The sequence below is a fragment of the Pseudophryne corroboree genome, assembly GCF_028390025.1.
Source record: "Pseudophryne corroboree isolate aPseCor3 chromosome 3 unlocalized genomic scaffold, aPseCor3.hap2 SUPER_3_unloc_37, whole genome shotgun sequence".
NCBI classification, from domain to species: Eukaryota; Metazoa; Chordata; class Amphibia; order Anura; family Myobatrachidae; genus Pseudophryne; species Pseudophryne corroboree.
In genome coordinates, this window is record NW_026967527.1 from 459038 (window position 1) to 483445 (window position 24408).

The following is a 24408-nucleotide window of genomic DNA, read 5'->3' on the forward strand; positions in this document are numbered from 1 at the left end:
TTACCCGGGATTCATAAATCCTCCCTTATTGTGTACGCTCGTCCGGGCACAGTACCTAACTGGCTTGGAGGAGGGTCATAGGGGGAGGAGCCAGTGCACACCACCTGATCGGAAAGCTTTACTTTTGTGCCCTGTCTCCTGCGGAGCCGCTATCCCCCTGGTCCTTTCAGGAACCCCAGCATCCACTACGGACTCCGAGAAATAGAATTATCGGTAAGTAAATTCTTATTATATATATATATATATATATATATATATATATATATTATTATTTTTTTGTCGAGCGGGCTTAAGTGCTCCGGGAAGGGGCGGAGCTTAGACCTCACAGAGGGGGGACTTGCTGTATACTAAGAAGGAAGGGGGGCACAGAGTGTTTTAATGCTGTATGGGTGTCATACAGCATTAGGATTGATAATGGACGCAGAATCCTTGTTGTAATACATAAATACACTGTTTCCCTGTTTTATTTACCCACTATTGGTTAGTCGACGTGTGTCGACAGGTGTGAGGGCGTTGTCAAAGGCGCCTGTGGGGATAACTGTCGGTTTCGCCGACGCTTGCCGGTACTTGATTCAAACAACTAAGTATTGACAGGTTACTTTTGTGTGCTTAAAAAAACAAGTAAACACACTAGGGGAGACACGGCGGTCGGTCGATGCCCTGTCGGCATCAACGGTAATGCCTGGCTAAAAGAATTAACAAGCTGTTATTGCCTGGTGCCTGTATTGGTATTTATATATTTTGTTTATATATAAGTAGGGGGAGTGTTATTACAATTGTAGAGGTATGCTTCCCTCAGTCCCCTTGGGGTTTCCAAGATTGTGATTATTCTGCCGCTTACTATTCCGGGCTGTCGACATTTCCTCAGTTTCTGTCGGCTGTAAAGTTCCTGGTAGATCCACATCGGGGGCATGTCAGTACATGGTCATACACATTACTGTCACTAGGGACCTGACGGGTCTGGACAATCCACTTGCGTATAGGTTATGTCTATATGTATTTATGTGTAGATATGACTTTATATATGCATGATTACGATATATGTGTTATATTGTGTATTACATGATGTATATACATGAATGCTGAAATAATGGTATTCTTCTCATGGGCTGGTCGCTCTGTTGATTAAGCTCTAGATTGGCCGGGACGAGTTGGTTTCGATGCTCTCAAGGAGTCCGAAAATTAATCTCTTCACAACGCGGAGAGAAATCTATGACAGTCAACTCCTGGACGACGCAGAGCCCGGTCGCAAAGGATCATACACAGGCAGCTAAGTGAAATTTTATTTCTATACTTTGACCTTATTTGCAATGTATGCACTTGAGGGAGTGTGGTAGTTGGGTAAGCATCCGATAGAATTATCCTGCCCAGAGTGGGTAGGGCTTGCCTATGTTTATTTTTCCTTATAACATTACAGCAGGCTGCCAAGTGACAGCAGGTGGTGTGACCGGAAAAATGCGGAGGAGGTCTCCGGGAGATGCTGGTGGGAGGTATACAGCTGTTTGGTGTGGCCTCTCTTCAGTTAATCTCGGCGGTATCCGCTGATAAGGCTAAATTCGTGAGTTAACCTCCTTCACAACGGTGGATGATGCATTCTTTTGTGGGATGCAGTCGTTTAACCGGTTCGAGAACGTTCTTTTTCCTTTTCTGTGTAGACAGTGGAAGGTGAAAAGGTAAGTGTTCTGCAACCTGGTTAGGTTCGCAGAAGTGGACGTAGTTTCTGTTTCCACTACATACACCACTTGTCGCTGAGTCTATCTGGCTGGTCCCCACTTCGGTGACCACTTGTCCACTAATTTTCAGTTAGTCTAGGAATAGACTACGACATGTGAGTTATTTATAGAAGCCAAAGGGGAACATTCTGAGTTACGGTTGTTTCCCCTTACTGTTTTTTCTAATAGATTTTGCCTCTCCCCTATGGAAGGGGAGGTAACACGCGACGCCTTACAGAAGTGCGTCGCGTTTAGGACATTGTCTGGTTGTCCCTGTAAAAAGGTGCATATCCTTGTTTATCTCTGACGGTTCTTCGGCGCAGAAATGGGCCTGTTGTTCCCAACGACGCAGATGTCAGAAGTGGTTTTCAGAGTGGATACTGACCGGTTAAGGTTTGGTGTTTTCCTGTGGAAAGAGGTCTGAGGGTCCAGAGTTGGATCGACTTTGAGGTGACACCTCATCAATAGGTTCCATTAAGAAGACAGATGGATGCGGCATGAGAGGTTTTTTTCGGAGAGCAGGTCTAATACCAGAGTGATTTTCATGGGACCAGTTGGAAATGTGGTCCGGGTCTCACCTGCGCATCCACCGGAATATAATCAAAACGGCCAGGACATCGCTCCTGTGGTGTCTGCTCGATTTTTTTCCTTCTAGAGGGATAAAGGTTTAGATCTTGGTGTCCGTGCATATAGATCTCTGAAGTTGGGGAGCAGTCCTTTGCAAGGGACGTATTTCCAGAGGATGAGGTCAGGTTGGGAAACTTGTCTGCTGTAAGTTTTGGAATTAAGAGCTATTTTAGACGAACGTGTTCTTCATGCTCTGACGTGTTAATTCTGCCAGAAGCCTTGTCAGAAATGGCGTAAGTAAGCCGCTAGGGCGGAACAAAAAAAAAAACACGAAAATGGCAGAAGGTGCGCTGTTTGCAGTTGAGGGGGAAGTCTGGTAAACGCTATGTTAGCAGTCTTCATTCCGAAGGTAAACGACGGAGACATAGATTTCCTTTGCGACATGATATTCAGCCGGGAAAAATACTGTCATTATTGAGAAGCTTTCCCAGACGTGCCAAGTCTTTGTGGAGTGTCGCAATTGGACATGTTGGCGTTTCGCCTCAACGTGAGACCTCGAGGAGAGGGTTCCAGGTTAAGAGACACTCAGGATATAGCAGCGGACATTCTTGTGACACTGTTTTTAGTCGGTCGAGGTGGCCTCTCCGCTTTCACTTTTCTGGCAGTGGTAAGCGTAAGATGATCGATGATCCTCTGAACTCCGGTCTAACCAGAGAGGGTTGGCTATCCAGTTTTCATGGTTTACTCATAGAAAATTACTGCCCTCTTCCTTTACGTGACGTAATGTTACAACAGGATCAGGGCGTGTATCAGGACTTACCGCGGCTGCGTCTAATGGTGGGGCGGTTGAAGGTCGTATCCTAAGCTGAATGGGTGTTCCCAGTGAAGTCGTTTCTTCAATTCTTCCGGCTTGGAAAGAACTCACGGCACAGCGTTACAACCGTTGTTGGAGTAATTATGTGTCTCGGTGTGTATCCAGGAAGGCTCCTATGGAGGACTTTCAGCTAGGTCCTGCTTATCCATACGTTACAAGCCGATGTGAAGGCAAGACTATATTAAGTTTCTTTGCGGAAATTCTCGTTTGGAAAGTGGTCAGGTTTTTTACTTCGACGTCCGCAAGGCGGGTGTCGGAAGTGGTGGTCTTGTCCCACAAGAGCCTTGTTTGATCTTTCAGGTGGATAGAGAGGAATTGAGTACTCGGTTGATAGTTCTACCAAGAGGGGTTTCGCAGAAATCAGGCTTTTGTTGATGCAGGGGGTTACTTAGGCATTAGCTAGTTCAAACCCCCTTGCTCTAGCCAGGGTTTTGAGTATGCAAGTCATCTATTTGGCTTAGTTTGGAGTAACAGAGACCCTGTTTATGTGGTATGTTCCCAGCTTACTTTGGGAGACTGCGTTATGCAGTTTGTTACATGCTGAATCTGTGATGCGGTCTGGCATGTTTGTTCTACGGCTGCTTTGCCGTCACCGAAGTCGGTGAAGGTTCCTTCTTTTGGGAAGACGGGATTTTCTTGGGCGAATGCCCGAGGAGTCTCGGCGGTTCAACTTTGCCGAGCGGATTCTTGGTTGGGGTCAAAAGTTTTTGCCATGCTTTACAAATTTGATACCCGGATTGTTGAGGACCTTATGTTTGCTCATTCGGTGCTGCAGAGTCGTCCACACTCTCCCGCCCGTTTTGGAGCTTTGGTATAAACCCCATGGTCCTTTTGGAATCCCCAGCATCCTCTAGGACGTATGAGAAAATAGGATTTTGGTACCTACCGGTAAATCCTTTTCTCTTGGTCCGTAGAGGATGCTGGGCGCCCGTCCCAGTGCGTACGGTGTCTACAGTTATTGCTTTTTGGTTACACCCTGGTGGTGTGTCTTCTCTATCTGGTGGTTGCTACCGTTGTTCATGACATAGCATGCAGGGTCCTATTTTTGTTTCTGTGGACACACGGGTTGTGTTACATATTCTCTCAGCATGTGGCTGGGTTTTGTTCATGCCGTTGACTGGTATTCTACTGAATGCCACGTTCTACGGTGTGTTTGAGGTGTGAGCTGGTATGACACTCACCGTGTTTATAACAATAAATTCTTTCCTCGAAATTGTCCATCTCTCCTGGGCACAGTTTTCTAACTGAGGTCTGGAGGAGGGTCATAGAGGGAGGAGCCAGTTCACACCAAGTTTAAGTCTTTACAGTGTGCCCAAGCTCCTGCGGATCCGTCTATACCCCATGGTCCTTTTGGAATCCCCAGCATCCTCTACGGACTAAGAGAAACGGATTTACCGGTAGGTACCAAAATCCTATTTTACTTCCTAAATAATACATCCCACATGCTTAGGTCTTTTTTCTGCTGTTTATTTTGTATCTTGTGCTTTGTGTAAATGTGAATGTCTAATACCAGTTTCCACAATCTGTATTGCTGCACGACAATATGGCGGCCATTGGAACGTGTTTTCACTTCTAGTTTGCCTAACTTGTTGCAGACACTCATCTTGATAAGGAGTGCTGAGTGTTTTCTGATACAAGATCCTATCCATATATACCCTGTATATTACCATGTGCATTAGAGTCACCCGGGTTCCATCTGCGTTGGTTTGTTGTATGTTACATCTATATGGTGCAGATACTCCCCTGTATGATTTCATAATAAAAGCTTTTGATTGCATCTAATTATTACATGAAAGCTTTTATTTTTATTCTGTTTTATATTCCCGTCTAAGTAATTACGCCATAATGTCTAATCTCGGAGTGGACCCCAGAAGATGTAAAGAAATCGTGTAAGTGTTCCATCATTCTGTTTCGTGTAATCATACAGGTAAGTGATGGCACGGTGGTCACTGACCGTCACATTCCGGTGGTATAATGGAAGTGGACTGTCTGGGCTTATTCTAGTCTACTGCAGAAATAAAAAACTCAGCCTTTATCCTGCTTATAAAAATGACAAAGCCCATAAATCAAGCTTGGTCGGACAAGACAGAAGCCACATTAATGGTGGCACATCATTTTTTTTTGCAACGGAGCGATTAGTTGCTAATGCGCATGCGCAATGTTCGCAGTGCATCTGCGCCAAGTAAATTTGCTAATAAATTTGGTATTTTACTCACGGCTTTATGAAGAAATTTCTTCGTTCTGGTGATCGGAGTGTGATTGACAGGAAGTGGGTGTTTCTGGGCGGAAACTGGACGTTTTATGTGTGTGTTCGAAAAAACGCTTGCGTTTCTGGGAAAAACGCGGGAGTGTCTGAAGAAACGGGGGAGTGTCTGGGTGAACGCTGGGTGTGTTTGTGATGTCAAACCAGGAACGAAACTGACTGAACTGATCGCAGTGGCAGAGTAAGTCTCGAGCTACTCAGAAACTGCAAATAAATTTCTATTCGCAAATCTGCTAATCTTTCGTTCGCAATTCTGCTAAGCTAAAATACACTCCCAGAGGGTGGCGGCTTAGCGTGTGCAAAGCTGCTAAAAGCAGCTAGCGAGCGAACAACTCGGAATGAGGGCCATAGGCTGAAGACCCATGCTTCTGGGATATATGGCAAAACTCACTCTTTGCCCACAAAAACCTTCCTTTCACCATTCACAATGTCCACCATTGCCCCTTCAGAAGGGACACAACTTTCCTTTGCTTTTTCCACCTCCTCCTCTACAGAGCCCAGGACCACCTCCATGACCATTACATGTTAATCTGGAGGCCAGGCATCTGGGAGGTTCATGGCCTGAGATGACCACAGAACCACTAGGTAGTGGGCAAGAAGAATCCACAGCCTCTAGAGGAACTGGAGAGTCCAAGGATCCACCCCACATGAGGCAGAGAAGGGTCAACCACAGGGACTGTCTCACCAATTTCCTTCCTAAAAGCTGCTCTTTACCCAGTTTGGTACCTGTGGGCTCCCACTCCAATTTCCCTTGAGTGTCCTTACCCTCACTAATCCATTCTACACCTACCAGTTCCTTCCCCTTCCAACCACTCCTCCTTTTTAAGCTTTTCACCACCTGCTGTGTGAGTCCCATCAAACCACTCCTCCATTCCTTGACTCATTGGTGTAGCAACCCCCTTCTCCCCACCCCCACCACACTGCTACACTGCAGTCAAGCTGTGAGACTTGCTGCTAGCAGTACTCACTACTCAGCACACACACTCACATCATGATTACACAGCTGTGCCAGAGACCCTGTCTCACTGACAACCAGGATGAGACACTCCCAGAAAGACATGTATGTATGAGTACGGAGAGAGTGGGCGCAGTGGGGCTGCATGACTGACAACCAGGACGAGACACTCCCAGAAAGGCATGCATGTATGAGTACGGAGAGAGTGGGCGCAGTGGGGCTGCATCACTGACAGCCAGGACGAGACACTCCCAGAAAGACATGTATGTATGAGTACGGAGAGAGTGGGCGCAGTGGGGCTGCATGACTGACAACCAGGACGAGACACTCCCAGAAAGGCATGTATGTATGAGTACGGAGAGAGTGGGCGCAGTGGGGCTGCATCACTGACCAGGACGAGACACTCCCAGAAAGGCATGTATGTATGAGTACGGAGAGAGTGGGCGCAGTGGGGCTGCATCACTGACACCCAGGACGAGACACTCCCAGAAAGGCATGTATGTATGAGTACGGAGAGAGTGGGCGCAGTGGGGCTGCATCACTGACAACCAGGACGAGACACTCCCAGAAAGGCATGTATGTATGAGTACGGAGAGAGTGGGCGCAGTGGGGCTGCATGACTGACAGCTGAGCCTGTCACGTCAGTGAGGTGACAAAATGCAATACAGGTTGAGTATGCCTTATCCAAAATGCTTGGGACAAGAGGTATTTTGGATATCGGATTTTTCCGTATTTTGGAATAATTGCATACCATAATGAGATATCATGGTGATGGGAGCTAAATCTAAGCACAGAATGCATTTATGTTACATATATACCTTATGCACACAGCCGGAATGTAATTTTAGCCAATATTTTTTGCAACTTTGTGCATTGAACAAAGTGTATCTACATTCACACAATTAATTTATGTTTCATATACACCTTATACACACAGCCTGAAGGTCATTTAATACAATATTTTTAATAACTGTGTATTAAACAAAGTTTGTGTACATTGAGACATCAAAAAACAAAGGTTTCACTATCTCACTCTTACTCAAAAAAGTCCGTATTTCGTAATATTTGGATATGGGATACTCAACCTGTATAATCACCTAGCTAAATCAGGCGCTAATGCAATGTTACGTGTATTAAATGAGCACCAAATATATTGATTATTAGATAGCAGCTCCTATGCGGCAACTGGATGCCTTAGACGATATAAATGATTTAAGTTTCAATAGAGACATAAAAGAGCGCTGATGGTATATAAATAAAAGTATTTCTAATATTTATTAAAGTTCAACACAATAAAAACAGTTATGCCAATAATAAAAGCCAGCCTGTGACATGACAGCTAGGATCTGATTGGCTGGTTCTTTATCACCTTCCACTTTATCACTTCACCGAGCTTAATAAATCTGCCCCTAAGTTTCTTAACAGAAGGATAAGAAAACAGCCAGGGAAAAAAAGGGGGGAAGAAAGAAGAAAAAAAAGGAAGCTATAGAATAAAATAGAATAACATACAGATATTGATTCATATATTATTCAGCTCAATGTTTTCGTTGAGACCTAGAGGGAACAAAGTATCTATCATACAAATCCAGTATGCTTCCCTCTTACAGAGGAGGTTATATCTATCCCCACCTGGGAATGTCTGTTTTATATGTTCAACTCCCCGTATGGGCAGAACCCCACAATCACCTCCATGGAGTGAGCAAACATGTCTAGGTACGCTGTGTTTAGTTGACTTTTTAAGAATTAATCTTCTATGTTCTAAAAACCTAGAGAGCGTATTGTTCTACCGACATATTGGCAACCGCAAATGCAGGAGATTACATAAACCACAAATGTTGTCTGGCAGTTTATATTGCCCACTATATCGAAGTATTCTTTAGTTCTATATGATAAGAATTATGATCGTCAGTGAGGTGGATGGGGCATCCCATTCCCAGCCGGTACAGCACACTATATGTAAGAGCCGGAGCGGTGCAGGGCTACTGGCTGACAGCCTAGCATCTCGGTGCAGCGGCAGAAGTCTGTAAATGATGGGAAATAACATCTGGCCCATGGCTACTGTGAGGAAATGAGAGGTCTGTGACAATATAGCTATGCCTCATTTCTCATGTCAGATATGTACTTTTTATCCCCATATCCCTATACATTCATCTGTTTCCTCATTCTCCATAACATGTCCATTACTGCTCACCCAATATTGTGTTTAAATCAACCTTAATATTGTTAATACATGCAATTGTGTTACGTTATCTGTTACCCTTTGGATAATGTATTCATGTTAGACCTAGTTTTCTATTGTTTACTACCACCACAGTGGACACTCAAAGGGTGAGTCATATAAGGTGCCATTGCCCCTTTTTGTTTACTCCCTATTGTCCGACAGTGAGCTGACCAGACATGGTTGCTCTCTGGCTGATGTAATCACCTTGATTAGAATATGTATTGTATTCCAATGCTGTAAGATCCTTAGACAAATATGTCACACACACCCCTGCTATATGAAGCTACTGGTAGAGCTAACCAGAGAGTTGAAAGGAGAGATTCTATGCTCTCTGACTAAGAAGTGATGTTCTGTCAGGAGTTTGTGGTGGGAATTGTCATGTGGAATTGGATTACAGAGGTGTGCTGAGCTGTTTATAGCCCATTCTGTTCAATAAACCACTGTTGGTTTTTCATCTACCACTGTGCCTGAGTGATTTGGAACCCAGTATCTTCACAGCTACTATCGATGGCGGGTAACTACCTGGCTCTCTTCCTTTGATGGTAAAACTAGTTATCATCAGGTATAGACCATCAATGATTCCTGATCATCAATGGTTGATGGCCAATCCTAGACCAGACTCTGAGAGACCACAGCCACCACCAGATCCACAATGTGTACCTGGGAGCTACCACATCTGGCACTTTGTCACCCGCCATCAGATCTACCTTCTCCTAGAGAGCCACCTTCACAGCTTTCCACATCTAAGCTGGAACTCTGCAGGTTTCCTTCACCACCAGCTTGGATCTCCTTTGCATCAGCATCCTGGCCAGCCTCAGACAGGTCCATGGAATCAGCATTATGATAACTTTTGACTCTCTATTTGCTGCAGCTGCTGTATAGTTCCTGTGATTTCCTCCAGCTCATTAACCAGCTGCACCAGCTCCTCATTTCATGTAACTCTCCCAGCTGCTGCTACAGTTTTTTCTCCTGCAGGGTCCACAGGTTATCCACAGGATAACATTGGGATATGATGACGCGACAGCAGATTTGCACCAAACGGTCTAAGCTTTTGGCCTCATAGCATGCAGTAAGCCCGTCCATATATCCCCACCTCCTGGCTCAGGCAAATCAGTTTTTTGTCTGGTGTGGCAGGAGTCAGGCCGTGGTCAAGAGGGCTTCTGGTTTTTAGCAGCCATAAGTTTTCTTATTTTATTTTCTATTTTTCTCGAGTGATCTTTCTAAAAAGTGTCTTAAACGCACCTTAGAAAGAGACGCTCCAACAATTCCCCGCCGAGTCGTTTACAGTGCTGTTTCGGTGGGCGTCTGTGTTGGATATACTGGCAAGTCCAGGAGAAGAAAGAAAGAAGGCTCTTGTTTGGGCGCACTCAAGCAAAATAAATGATTTATAGTCGTAAACAGATAAAACTCACATTTTTTATCATTAAATGTTAAAAATATATATTTTTATGTGTGTCATCCACCGATGGAATAATTAAAAGAATGTTCTGGTCATTTGCACCATGCAAAGTAGGATTGGATATAGATGTGACCACTCACAGTGCCACATCCGATCTCATTAGACCAGTATAGTAAATCTGTATTAATCAGACCTGTTAGTTTGGTCAGAGAAAGTAATGACTAATAAGTGAGAGTAAAATAAACAAGACGGCAACCTTGTCACAAAATAGGTGTTTCTGTGAAAATGTGTAAGAAAGCAATCCTCAAATAATCCTGCTGATATAATATTAGGCACAAATGACCTAATTAAATATTATGTCACACAAATAGCATTGAGAAGCTAATGAAGATTCTTACGTTACACAATGTTGACTATGTAGCATTACAAATCAGTTTACCATATATGGGCAGCAAAAAACCGCACTGTAACATAATGTAAGGGGGTAGATACAGAGGTACCCGCCACACCTTTAAATCCACAGGTGTCTGGATCCTTGTTTAGAAAATGCGTTTCACCCGTACTCAGGTTTGTTCACTTCCTGAAGGTGTCCTAACTAGTTTCCTTCTGCAGGGTTAAAATACCCGGTGTGATGAGCATGAACCACTCAGTGTTGATACAGAGGTACCTGCCACAGCAATAAATCCACAGGTGTCTGGATCCTTGTTTAGAAAACGCGTTTCACCCGTACTCAGGCTTGTTCACTTCCTGAAGGTGTCCTAACTAATTTCCCTCTGCAGGGTTAAAATACCCTGTGTGATGAGCATGAACGACTCAGTGTTACTGAGGGGTCGGAGGGGGTTCCCGGAAGTGGGAACTTATGGGTGGAAGAAATCATATATCACAGTGTCCGTCCGTTCACTGTGGAGGTGGAAGTAATCATTATTATGGCAGCTAGTGAGGGCAGAAGTGGAAAGGGCCGCTTCATGGGGCCAATACCAGCATAAATATTAGATAATAAAGGTACTTAATCAAAGTGGAGGTATCACAGGTGGAGACTTGGGGACGTCAATGATGAAACATCCCTGTGTCCAATTGTTAAGTGTATGGGCGGAAGTGGTCATTAAACAGACATCCAGTAAGGGCGGAAATCACTCGGCCACTTCACATCCGTCTATCACAGCGTGCATACTGACCAATAATCTCGCAGGGATGATCCCGAGTGCACGCCCACCGAACTATTCAAAGACTGTATAGTCATATAGGGGTGGATACATGTAAAATCCCCAAGACATTACCCGGCAACGATGTTGACAAGGGAAATAGCATCAATTTACAGGTGATTAGAATAGAAACTTATATTGCAATGCGATGCTTAAAATAAAAAATGCAGTTATGAGCAATAAAGCTGTCACAAAGAATAAGTGCTTATTTATTAATTAAAGATCAAATAAGGTGATGAAGGGATCTGTGATTACATGAAGCTAGGATAAATAAAAGTGATGGAATAATAATAAGAGTGCTTGAATCAAAAATAAACTATAATTTGTTAAGTGACACAGGAAAGTGAGAATTGAGTCAGTACTGTGAAGGGTAACCTCATAGGAAGACTCAGTGCTGTAGTGGGCTGAGTCAGTACTGAGAAGGGTAACCTCATAGGAAGACTCAGTGCTGTAGTGGGCTGAGTCAGTACTGTGAATGGCAACCTCATAAGAAGACTCAGTGCTGTAGTGGGCTGAGTCAGTACTGTGAAGGGTAACCTCATAGGAAGACTCAGTGCTGTAGTGGGCTGAGTCAGTACTGTGAAGGGCAACCTCATAGGAACACTCAGTGCTGTAGTGGGCTGAGTCAGTAATGTAAAGGGCAGCCTCATAGGAACACTCTGCTGTAGTGGGCTGAGTCAGTACTGTCAAGGGCAGCCTCATAGGAAGACTCAGTGCTGTAGTGGGCTGAGTCAGTACTGTGAAGGGCAACCTCATAGGAACACTCAGTGCTGTAGTGGGCTGAGTCAGTACTGTGAAGGGCAACCTCATAGGAAGACTCAGTGCTGTAGTGGGCTGAGTCAGTACTGTGAATGTCAACCTCATAGGAAGACTCAGTGCTGTAGTGGGCTGAGTCAGTACTGTGAAGGGCAACCTCATAGGAAGACTCAGTGCTGTAGTGGGCTGATTCAGTACTGTGAAGGATAACCTCATAGGAAGACTCAGTGCTGTAGTGGGCTGAGTCAGTACTGTGAATGGCAACCTCATAGGAAGACTCAGTGCTGTAGTGGGCTGATTCAGTACTGTGAAGGATAACCTCATAGGACGACTCAGTGCTGTAGTGGGCTGAGTCAGTACTGTGAATGGCAACCTCATAGGAAGACTCAGTGCTGTAGTGGGCTGAGTCAGTACTGTAAAGGGTAACCTCATAGGAAGACTCAGTGCTGTAGTGGGCTGAGTCAGTACTGTGAATGGCAACCTAATAGAAAGACTCAGTGCTGTAGTGGGCTGAGTCAGTACTGTGAAGGGCAACCTCATAGGAACACTCAGTGCTGTAGTGGGCTGAGTCAGTACTGTGAATGGCAACCTCATAGGAAGACTCAGTGCTGTAGTGGGCTGAGTCAGTACTGTGAATGGCAACCTCATAGGAAGACTCAGTGCTGTAGTGGGCTGATTCAGTACTGTGAAGGATAACCTCATAGGAAGACTCAGTGCTGTAGTGGGCTGAGTCAGTACTGTGAATGGCAACCTCATAGGAAGATTCAGTGCTGTAGTGGGCTGATTCAGTACTGTGAAGGGCAACCTCATAGGAAGACTCAGTGCTGTAGTGGGCTGAGTCAGTACTGTAAAAGGTAACCTCATAGGAAGACTCAGTGCTGTAGTGGGCTGAGTCAGTACTGTGAAGGGCAACCTCATAGGAAGACTCAGTGCTGTAGTGGGCTGAGTCAGTACTGTGAAGGGCAACCTCATGGGAAGACTCAGTGATGTATTGGGCTGAGTCAGTACTGTGAAGGGCAACCTCATAGGAAGATTCAGTGCTGTAGTGGGCTGATTCAGTACTGTGAAGGGCAACCTCATAGGAAGACTCAGTGCTGTAGTGGGCTGAGTCAGTACTGTAAAAGGTAACCTCATAGGAAGACTCAGTGCTGTAGTGGGCTGAGTCAGTACTGTGAAGGGCAACCTCATAGGAAGACTCAGTGCTGTAGTGGGCTGAGTCAGTACTGTGAAGGGCAACCTCATGGGAAGACTCAGTGATGTAGACTTTTGTGTATGAACCCGAAGGCATTAACCTGTTGCAACGCTGACAGCAGCATCACCATCTTTTTTTCCTTCATTTCTTAGTACAAAAATAATGATCTCAGACTACTGTAACAGGGTATATTACCATTAACGGATATATTATCAACAGAAAGGTTTACATTGTCAGGTACCCGCACACGGGATTCCCCCACATAAATTGTGCTCCGGTATCCTAAGTGTCATATTGATTTATTTTAGTCTCACTTATTAGTCATTACTTTCTCTGACCAAACTAACAGGTCTGATTAATACAGATTTACTATACTGGTCTAAGGGGATCGGATGTGGCACTGTGAGTGATCACATCTGTATCCAATCCTAATTTGCATGGTGCAAAAGACCAGAACATTCTGTTAATTATTCCTTCGGTGGGTGACACACTTAAAAATATTTTTTTTTTAACATTAAATAATAAATTTGAATTTTATTTGTTTACGACTATAAATCATTTATTTTGCTTAAGAGTGCGCCCAAACAAGAGCTTCTTTCTTCCTTCTCCTGTGCTCACAGAATACTTACTGGCTCCGGGCGCACCACCAAATTACGAAATCACAAAGGGATTTACCCTGTGGATGTTTATTTTGGTTACATTATTATGTCTATATAAAAATTTATGAGACTTGTGCGGAATCAACAAACTTCTTATACTAGCAGGTCCAGCAGAAGTTACCCAGCTGTGGCTGGAGCATGGGAAGAAGGTAAGGTATCGGTTCTTCTTAGAGTGGGAACACGGACACAGCTGCACTGTTTTGGAGGAGACTACCAGTCACTGATGCGACTTCCACCTAGGGTGCACCAGCGCTAGGCCTTTTGGATCATAGGGTTTAGATGTAGTATGAGGCCACAATCCCTGGGATTGATGTCAGCAGTGGGGAGTCAGATGCTCCCCTGGTCACCCCTCCCCCCCCGGTTCATGACCAGTTTCCTCCGAGTCTCCCGCCATGAACCGTTTTCCCACTTCCGTCTGAGACGCTGTGTATCTAAAAGGACCCAGTCGCAGCATAGGCGGCTGTGTGACTGGTGCGTCGGTGCTCAGTTGGGCGTCTGAGTTTATTGTAGGTTCACAGGGTGAGTGTGTACACTATTAGTGTCTGGATCCACTTAGCGTTTGCTAATGTATTGTTTGGTCCTGGAAGCGAGGTGAGTCTCCCTGTATCCCACTCTACTGAGCCGGTTAATTCAGCACTAAGTCTCTATCTACCTTTTGAGTATGAATAGTTGGATAAGTGCCGGATGCATGTGAGTCTAATAATTATTACTGTTGTTTCTTTTGCTATGCGTCTGAATACGGTTAAACTCCTATATATAACATAATTAGTGAGGTTGAAAAGAGGCAAAATGTCCATCGGGTTCAACCTGTATTCTGTGATCAGCTGATCATATTATAATGTACCTGCTGATGTAGTGGCTTAGTACCAATTGACAACAATGATTCTGACCACTCCCAGTTTAATGTCACTGTGATAAATGCTATAACCCTGGATACCCTTTCCAGTTAGAAATTTGTTTAATTGGTTTTTAAATGCATTTACAGAGTCTGCCATTACTATCTTCTCCGGCAGGGGTTCCAAATCTTCATTGCCCTTACCGTGAAGAACCCTTTCCTACGTTGTATATGGAATTTTCTCTCCTCTAGCCTCAGCGAGAGCCTACGTGTCCTATGCAGAGTTCTTTTAATACACAAATCCGCTGCTAGCTCCTTGTGCTGACCCTTTACATATTTGATGATATTAATAATGGCCCTCATTCTGAGTTGATCGCAGCAGCAAGAAAGTTAGCAATTGGGCAAAACCATGAGCACTGCAGGAGGGGTAGATATAACATGTGCAGAGAGTGTTAGATTTGGGTGGGGTGTGTTCAATCAGCAATCTAATTTGCAGTGTAAAAATAAAGCAGCCAGTATTTACCCTGCACAGAAACAAAATAACCCACCCAAATCTAACTCTCTCTGCACATGATATATCTGCTTCCCCTGCAGTGCACATGGTTTTGCCCAATTGCTATCAAAAATCCTGCTGCGATCAACTTGGAATTACCCCCAATGTCTCCTCTTAGTCGCCGCTTTTCTAGTGTATACATATGTAACTTAGCAAGCCTTTCCTTGTACTCCAGTGTCTCTAACCCTTTAACCAATTTAGTAGCCCGCCTTTGAACCCTTTCTAGTTCTCCTATATCTGTTTTATAATATGGTTCCCAGAACTGAACACAATATTCCAGGTGCAGACGTACCAATGATTTGTACAGTGGCAGGATTACATCCTCGTCCTTGGTCTCAATGCCGCGTTTTATGCATGCAAGCACTTTACTTGCCTTTTTTGCAGCATTTTGACATTGTGTACTGTAAGCCTATTATCCATGAGCACCCCCAAATCTTTTTCCACCACAGTTACCCCTATAATTTCCCCATTTCGAGTGTACGATGTTTGTGTGTTTTTGTCCCAAAATGCATAACTTTGCATTTTTTTATATTGAACCTCATTCCCCATTTAGACGCCCAGGCTTCAAGTATAAATAAGTCATTTTGAGGAGACTCCACATCGCTATCTGAATTACCTTACACAGCTTAGTATCATCCACAAAGATTGACACTGTGCTTTCCAAGCATATTCCTAGATCGTTGATAAATATATTGAATAGTAGCGGGCCAAGTACGGACCCTTGTGGTATTCCGCTGACTACTGGTGCCCAGCTGGAGAACATCCCCTTGACCACTACTCATTGTACTCTGTAATCCAGCCAATTACCTAACCATGTACAAATAGTATATCCTAGACCAAGTACCCTTAATTTGATGATCAGTCTCCTGTGAGGCAAAATCTAAATACACCACATCCACTGCTTTTCCCTGATCAAGATTCTCGCTCACTTCCTCGTAGAAGCTAATTAAGTTAGTTTGACATGATCTGTCCCTTGCAAACATTTGCTGACTTTTGCTATTAATCTTATTAACCTCCACTATGCGCCAATCCTTAGGTACCTTGCCTGATCTAATTGAACTGGGGAAAATCAAGTATAGGGGTTTTGCTAGCTATGACCTAAGCTCTGTAATAACCCTTGGATGAAAACCATCTGGGCCTGGTGATTTATTAATCTTTATTTTGCTTAGTCTTTCCAGGACAACAAGTATTCAGCCAAGAGTCATTATCTTCACTATCTTTATGCACTACTTTCTCCGACTGATCCTCCCTGGTGAATACCGAGGAAAAAAATTGTTCAGTATTTCCACTTTATTTTATCATCGTTTATCAAAGCTCCCAATTCATCTTTTAAAGGGCCTACGTTCTCCTTTAACATTTTACTGTTTATGTTTTTATAATACTTTTTTGGGATTGCTTTTACTCTATAGCGATTTGCTTTTCATTTACAATTTTTGCTGCGATTATTTTTTGCATTTTTTGTTGCATTCCTTGTAATGCTGGAATGACTCCTCCCCTCCATTAGATTTAAATGTTTTTAAAGCACGCCTCTTTTAACCATTGCTTCTTTGACATCCTTATTAAGCCGCATTGGTTTATATTTAGTACTCCTGCGTTTACTGCTCATGGGAATGAATTTGTGAATATGCTCATGGGAATGAATTTGTGAATATGCTCATGGGAATGAATTTGTGAATATTGCTATCAAGCAACCCTTTTAAAGCATCCCACATTTCCGTTGTGTCTTTACCATGAAACAAAACTTCCCAATCAATCTCGTTTAGTGCCTGTCTCAGCATATTGAAGTTAGCTTTTCTAAAGTTAAATGTTTCAGTTGTTCCCTTATAGCTATGTTTCTTGAAACTGATGTCAAATGTGATCATATAGTGGTCACTGTTTCCCAAGGTCTCCCCAACTTTAGTGTTTGATATAATGTCCACATTATTGGTAATAACTAGGTCCAGAATAGTTTTACCTCTAGTTGGGTCCTCGACTAATTGAGTCAAGTATTGATCCTTTAATGTATTTAAGAACCTGCTGCTCCTAGTTTTTACACATGAATCGTTACTACAATTTATATCAGGATAAAATTCCCTAACACTAGGATGTCCCCCATTCTCGCAGCTTTTTCAATTTGGTGTAAGAGTTGTTCCTCGTCATGTACACTAATATCTGGTTACTTGTAGCACGTGCCAATGACTAGTTTCTTTGCCTCTGTGCCCCCACTTGTGATCTCACCCCATAGCGACTCCACGTTATCTCCAGCCTCCCTGAAAATACCCTCTATTAAGTTTGGTTTTAGAGATGGTGTAACAAAGAGACATACCCCTCCTCCCCTTTTGGTAGCCCTGTCCCTCCTGAAAAGAGAATATCCCTCCAAATTCACAACCCAGTCGTGAGAGTCATCCCACCATGTTTCCGTAATATCTATAATATCATACTGAGACTTTGATACAAGCCATTCCAATTCCCCCATTTTACCCGATAGGCTTCTTGCGTTCACAAGCATACATCTTAGCTTAGCCTCACCATTACCCGTTTGTTTTAGTGGTATCTTATCTATATTTACAAGAGCCTTTCTAGACTTACCCTTACTGACTGTTATTCTACTTCCTCCCTTTCCACCCCCATCGTGCTTAATACAGCCTTCCTCACTACTATCTCTATCTGACCTATTAAGACTTTCAACCCCCCCCCCCTGATGTTAGTATCCTCCCTTATGATATGCACATTATTTTCTATATACCGTATTGCTGAGCCATATTCATTATTAGGTAATAAATTGGGAATATCTTGGCAATACCTGTGTCAGTATTTCCGATGTCAATACCAATGCAAATACCCTTGCCATCTGATCTTACGCTCCCCTCTTCTCCACCCCCAAATTGTTCACTACCCCCATCCTTACTGCTCTCCCTAATTAACCCACCGCTTCTAACTAAACCCTCCCCCCAGGCTCCTAGTTTAAAAGCTCCTCCAACCTTCTAACCATCCAGCACCGCAGACCCCTCCTCATTCAGTTGCAATCCATCGCGACAAAGATGGCGCCTGTCTGACAAGTCCGCCTAGTGTTCCAGGAACACAAACCCTTCCTTCCTACACCAGTCTCTAAGCCACACAATTATCTCCCTAATCTCCCTCTGCCTCCCTGGACTAGCGCATGACACTGGTAATATTTAGGAGAATATTACCCTAGATGTCCTTGCCTTAAGTGTCTTGCCTAAGTCCCCATGGTCTTTCTTAAGGACATCCCACCTACCACTAACTTTGTCATTGGTGCCAACTTGCACCAAGACCGCCAGGTCTTTACCAACCCCTCCCAACAATCTACCCTCTCCGCGATGTGCCGTACCTGAGCACCTGGAAGACAACATACTGTACGGCGATCACGGTCCCGGTAGTAGATTGCCCTGTCTTCCTGATAATAGAATCCCCTATAACCACAATCTGACTAGGTACCTCACCATCTGCATCGGTGGGAATGCTCCTCTGGTTGCTAGAGGGAACGGTCTCCTCCGGTTCCGTCATATCCTCACTGCTATCCTCAGAATCTCTGTCCAATCAGGCGAATTTATTGGGGTTTGGCAGATTGGAGATGTCCTGTCTTCCCCTCCCCCTCTTCTTCTTCCTTCTAACTGTGACCCAGCTGTCTACCTGATCTTCCTCATCTACCAGTGATCCCCCCTGCAACTCCCCCACGGTTCTACCTAAACTTTGCTCAAGATTGTGAATGCTCCTTAGTTGTGGAAAGGTCTAGATCAGTTACCTGGGCTTCCAAGGCGGCCGTACGCTCACATCTTGCACAGATGTACCCGCACTCGGACTGTTGTGTCAGGTGCTCATACGTCATGCACGACATGCATTGAGTGAGATTACTAATCTTGGCCACACCCATTTTTTAATTAGTGCTAACTCCCTGTTACCTTCAGAAAATCAAAAAGAGGAGGACAATCAATATATAAGGAATATATTAGGAACAATAACTAAAATAAAGGAATAAGGGACAATAAATAAAAATATAAATAAATGTATAGGATAAGGATAAATTTAGTACAAAGATGGGCACTCAACAATAAAATGCAGTAATGGACAAAGGAAGACAATCGGTTATACAACACAGTGGGAAAAGTTAATAGGGAAAGTTAATACTTATCTGCTCCACTGATCTGCACAGAAGTTGTTCTCCCCGGCTGCAGGCTCCCTTCCCCACCGGCTGCTGGCTCCCTCCGGCCACTGCTTCCTCCTGGCTGGTGGCTTCCCCCTTGTTGCCGGCTTCTGGCTCTCTGGCTCCCCCGGCTTGCGGCTCTAACACCTTGCTGCTCCGTCCTTGTGTGCGCCCTCGTGTGTGCGCACCCAATGTCACTTCCGGTTCCAGTCGCTCGATGCTTTATCTCAGTAAATAGGGTTCTCCTACATACTTGAAATGCATCTGTAGTTGATTATGTGCTCATATTGCTTACTGTACTAATGTATAACCTGTGACTGCTGAAGTTACTATAATTCTGTCAGTTTTTTCTGTCTATTCCGATCTTCAATACACAAGGTGGAAAGCTGCTCAATCAGATTGTAATGTCACTCAGGTGCTAAAAGGGGAGGGGTAATTCTGTGTAGGAAAAAAAAAACTGTGTTCCCTAATGCACACCGAGTGAATAATATTACTATATAATAATAGTCAGATAATACGGAGATCTTAGTTGCGTATATCTGCAGATATAGGGTTAAGCCCCCAGGCCGATCGACAAGGCTTCTCCGTCACTGGGGGTCCCTAATACTAGGTATGGGCCTGGGGCGCAGGACCCCACAATGTCGGCACAGGTCGGCCACCCCAGGTCAGCACACAGGTGAAAATTAATAGGGGTTAATAAGAAGCACAGAAGTGCTATGTAAGTGGTGTGATTAAAATAATATATACAAAGTGATAGGAAAAATAATAATAAGTGTTAATAAAGTGTTAGGGTGTGCCGACCTGCAGCAGCCCACCCATACCGACACAGGGGCCACTGCACCCCACACCCACCCCATAAATAATTACATATATATATCTGGGTTAAATTCCCAGTGTAAGGCCACATGGTAATGGCACCTACAGCATCTGAGAGCCAGCTTACCTGGGGATACCCCTGGCTTCCCCTATTGCACTACTAGAGTCAGCAATCCCTCCTAATGCTGACCCATTTGTGCCTCTCTATATACAATACACAAGGTGGAAAGCTGCTCAATCAGATTGTAATGTCACTCAGGTGCTAAAAGGGGAGGGGTAATTCTGTGTAGGAAAAAAAAAAACTGTGTTCCCTAATGCACACCGAGTGAATAATATTACTATATAATAATAGTCAGATAATACGGAGATCTTAGTTGCGTATATCTGCAGATATAGGGTTAAGCCCCCAGGCCGATCGACAAGGCTTCTCCGTCACTGGGGGTCCCTAATACTAGGTATGGGCCTGGGGCGCAGGACCCCACAATGTCGGCACAGGTCGGCCACCCCAGGTCAGCACACAGGTGAAAATTAATAGGGGTTAATAAGAAGCACAGAAGTGCTATGTAAGTGGTGTGATTAAAATAATATATACAAAGTGATAGGAAAAATAATAATAAGTGTTAATAAAGTGTTAGGGTGTGCCGACCTGCAGCAGCCCACCCATACCGACACAGGGGCCACTGCACCCCACACCCACCCCATAAATAATTACATATATATATCTGGGTTAAATTCCCAGTGTAAGGCCACATGGTAATGGCACCTACAGCATCTGAGAGCCAGCTTACCTGGGGATACCCCTGGCTTCCCCTATTGCACTACTAGAGTCAGCAATCCCTCCTAATGCTGACCCATTTGTGCCTCTCTATATACAATACACAAGGTGGAAAGCTGCTCAATCAGATTGTAATGTCACTCAGGTGCTAAAAGGGGAGGGGTAATTCTGTGTAGGAAAAAAACTGTGTTCCCTAATGCACACCGAGTGAATAATATTACTATATAATAATAGTCAGATAATACGGAGATCTTAGTTGCGTATATCTGCAGATATAGGGTTAAGCCCCCAGGCCGATCGACAAGGCTTCTCCGTCACTGGGGGTCCCTAATACTAGGTATGGGCCTGGGGCGCAGGACCCCACAATGTCGGCACAGGTCGGCCACCCCAGGTCAGCACACAGGTGAAAATTAATAGGGGTTAATAAGAAGCACAGAAGTGCTATGTAAGTGGTGTGATTAAAATAATATATACAAAGTGATAGGAAAAATAATAATAAGTGTTAATAAAGTGTTAGGGTGTGCCGACCTGCAGCAGCCCACCCATACCGACACAGGGGCCACTGCACCCCACACCCACCCCATAAATAATTACATATATATATCTGGGTTAAATTCCCAGTGTAAGGCCACATGGTAATGGCACCTACAGCATCTGAGAGCCAGCTTACCTGGGGATACCCCTGGCTTCCCCTATTGCACTACTAGAGTCAGCAATCCCTCCTAATGCTGACCCATTTGTGCCTCTCTATATACAATACACAAGGTGGAAAGCTGCTCAATCAGATTGTAATGTCACTCAGGTGCTAAAAGGGGAGGGGTAATTCTGTGTAGGAAAAAAACTGTGTTCCCTAATGCACACCGAGTGAATAATATTACTATATAATAATAGTCAGATAATACGGAGATCTTAGTTGCGTATATCTGCAGATATAGGGTTAAGCCCCCAGGCCGATCGACAAGGCTTCTCCGTCACTGGGGGTCCCTAATACTAGGTATGGGCCTGGGGCGCAGGACCCCACAATGTCGGCACAGGTCGGCCACCCCAGGTCAGCACACAGGTGAAAATTAATAGGGGTTAATAAGAAGCACAGAAGTGCTATGTAAGTGGTGTGATTAAAATAATATATACAAAGTGATAGGAAAAATAATAATAAGTGTTAATAAAGTGTTAGGGTGTGCCGACCTGCAGCAGCCCACCCATACCGACACAGGGGCCACTGCACCCCACACCCACCCCATAAATAATTACATATATATATCTGGGTTAAATTCCCAGTGTAAGGCCACATGGTAATGGCACCTACAGCATCTGAGAGCCAGCTTACCTGGGGATACCCCTGGCTTCCCCTATTGCACTACTAGAGTCAGCAATCCCTCCTAATGCTGACCCATTTGTGCCTCTCTATATACAATACACAAGGTGGAAAGCTGCTCAATCAGATTGTAATGTCACTCAGGTGCTAAAAGGGGAGGGGTAATTCTGTGTAGGAAAAAAACTGTGTTCCCTAATGCACACCGAGTGAATAATATTACTATATAATAATAGTCAGATAATACGGAGATCTTAGTTGCGTATATCTGCAGATATAGGGTTAAGCCCCCAGGCCGATCGACAAGGCTTCTCCGTCACTGGGGGTCCCTAATACTAGGTATGGGCCTGGGGCGCAGGACCCCACAATGTCGGCACAGGTCGGCCACCCCAGGTCAGCACACAGGTGAAAATTAATAGGGGTTAATAAGAAGCACAGAAGTGCTATGTAAGTGGTGTGATTAAAATAATATATACAAAGTGATAGGAAAAATAATAATAAGTGTTAATAAAGTGTTAGGGTGTGCCGACCTGCAGCAGCCCACCCATACCGACACAGGGGCCACTGCACCCCACACCCACCCCATAAATAATTACATATATATATCTGGGTTAAATTCCCAGTGTAAGGCCACATGGTAATGGCACCTACAGCATCTGAGAGCCAGCTTACCTGGGGATACCCCTGGCTTCCCCTATTGCACTACTAGAGTCAGCAATCCCTCCTAATGCTGACCCATTTGTGCCTCTCTATATACAATACACAAGGTGGAAAGCTGCTCAATCAGATTGTAATGTCACTCAGGTGCTAAAAGGGGAGGGGTAATTCTGTGTAGGAAAAAAACTGTGTTCCCTAATGCACACCGAGTGAATAATATTACTATATAATAATAGTCAGATAATACGGAGATCTTAGTTGCGTATATCTGCAGATATAGGGTTAAGCCCCCAGGCCGATCGACAAGGCTTCTCCGTCACTGGGGGTCCCTAATACTAGGTATGGGCCTGGGGCGCAGGACCCCACAATGTCAGCACAGGTCGGCCACCCCAGGTCAGCACACAGGTGAAAATTAATAGGGGTTAATAAGAAGCACAGAAGTGCTATGTAAGTGGTGTGATTAAAATAATATATACAAAGTGATAGGAAAAATAATAATAAGTGTTAATAAAGTGTTAGGGTGTGCCGACCTGCAGCAGCCCACCCATACCGACACAGGGGCCACTGCACCCCACACCCACCCCATAAATAATTACATATATATATCTGGGTTAAATTCCCAGTGTAAGGCCACATGGTAATGGCACCTACAGCATCTGAGAGCCAGCTTACCTGGGGATACCCCTGGCTTCCCCTATTGCACTACTAGAGTCAGCAATCCCTCCTAATGCTGACCCATTTGTGCCTCTCTATATACAATACACAAGGTGGAAAGCTGCTCAATCAGATTGTAATGTCACTCAGGTGCTAAAAGGGGAGGGGTAATTCTGTGTAGGAAAAAAAACTGTGTTCCCTAATGCACACCGAGTGAATAATATTACTATATAATAATAGTCAGATAATACGGAGATCTTAGTTGCGTATATCTGCAGATATAGGGTTAAGCCCCCAGGCCGATCGACAAGGCTTCTCCGTCACTGGGGGTCCCTAATACTAGGTATGGGCCTGGGGCGCAGGACCCCACAATGTCGGCACAGGTCGGCCACCCCAGGTCAGCACACAGGTGAAAATTAATAGGGGTTAATAAGAAGCACAGAAGTGCTATGTAAGTGGTGTGATTAAAATAATATATACAAAGTGATAGGAAAAATAATAATAAGTGTTAATAAAGTGTTAGGGTGTGCCGACCTGCAGCAGCCCACCCATACCGACACAGGGGCCACTGCACCCCACACCCACCCCATAAATAATTACATATATATATCTGGGTTAAATTCCCAGTGTAAGGCCACATGGTAATGGCACCTACAGCATCTGAGAGCCAGCTTACCTGGGGATACCCCTGGCTTCCCCTATTGCACTACTAGAGTCAGCAATCCCTCCTAATGCTGACCCATTTGTGCCTCTCTATATACAATACACAAGGTGGAAAGCTGCTCAATCAGATTGTAATGTCACTCAGGTGCTAAAAGGGGAGGGGTAATTCTGTGTAGGAAAAAAACTGTGTTCCCTAATG

The 24408-nt window shown here is 44.4% G+C and overlaps 1 protein-coding gene across 1 annotated transcript in view; it reads left to right on the forward strand.

Moving 5' to 3' along the window:
• Positions 1–24408, forward strand: part of LOC134984122 (zinc finger protein 850-like) — a gene marked incomplete at its 5' end in the record, with an annotated part of 295553 nt that overhangs the window by 116343 nt on the left and 154802 nt on the right. The window contains 2 exons of the mRNA XM_063949748.1: positions 13870–13873; positions 15307–15320. Coding sequence (XP_063805818.1) covers positions 13870–13873; positions 15307–15320 — 18 coding nt within the window. The remainder of the gene's footprint in view (positions 1–13869; positions 13874–15306; positions 15321–24408) is intronic.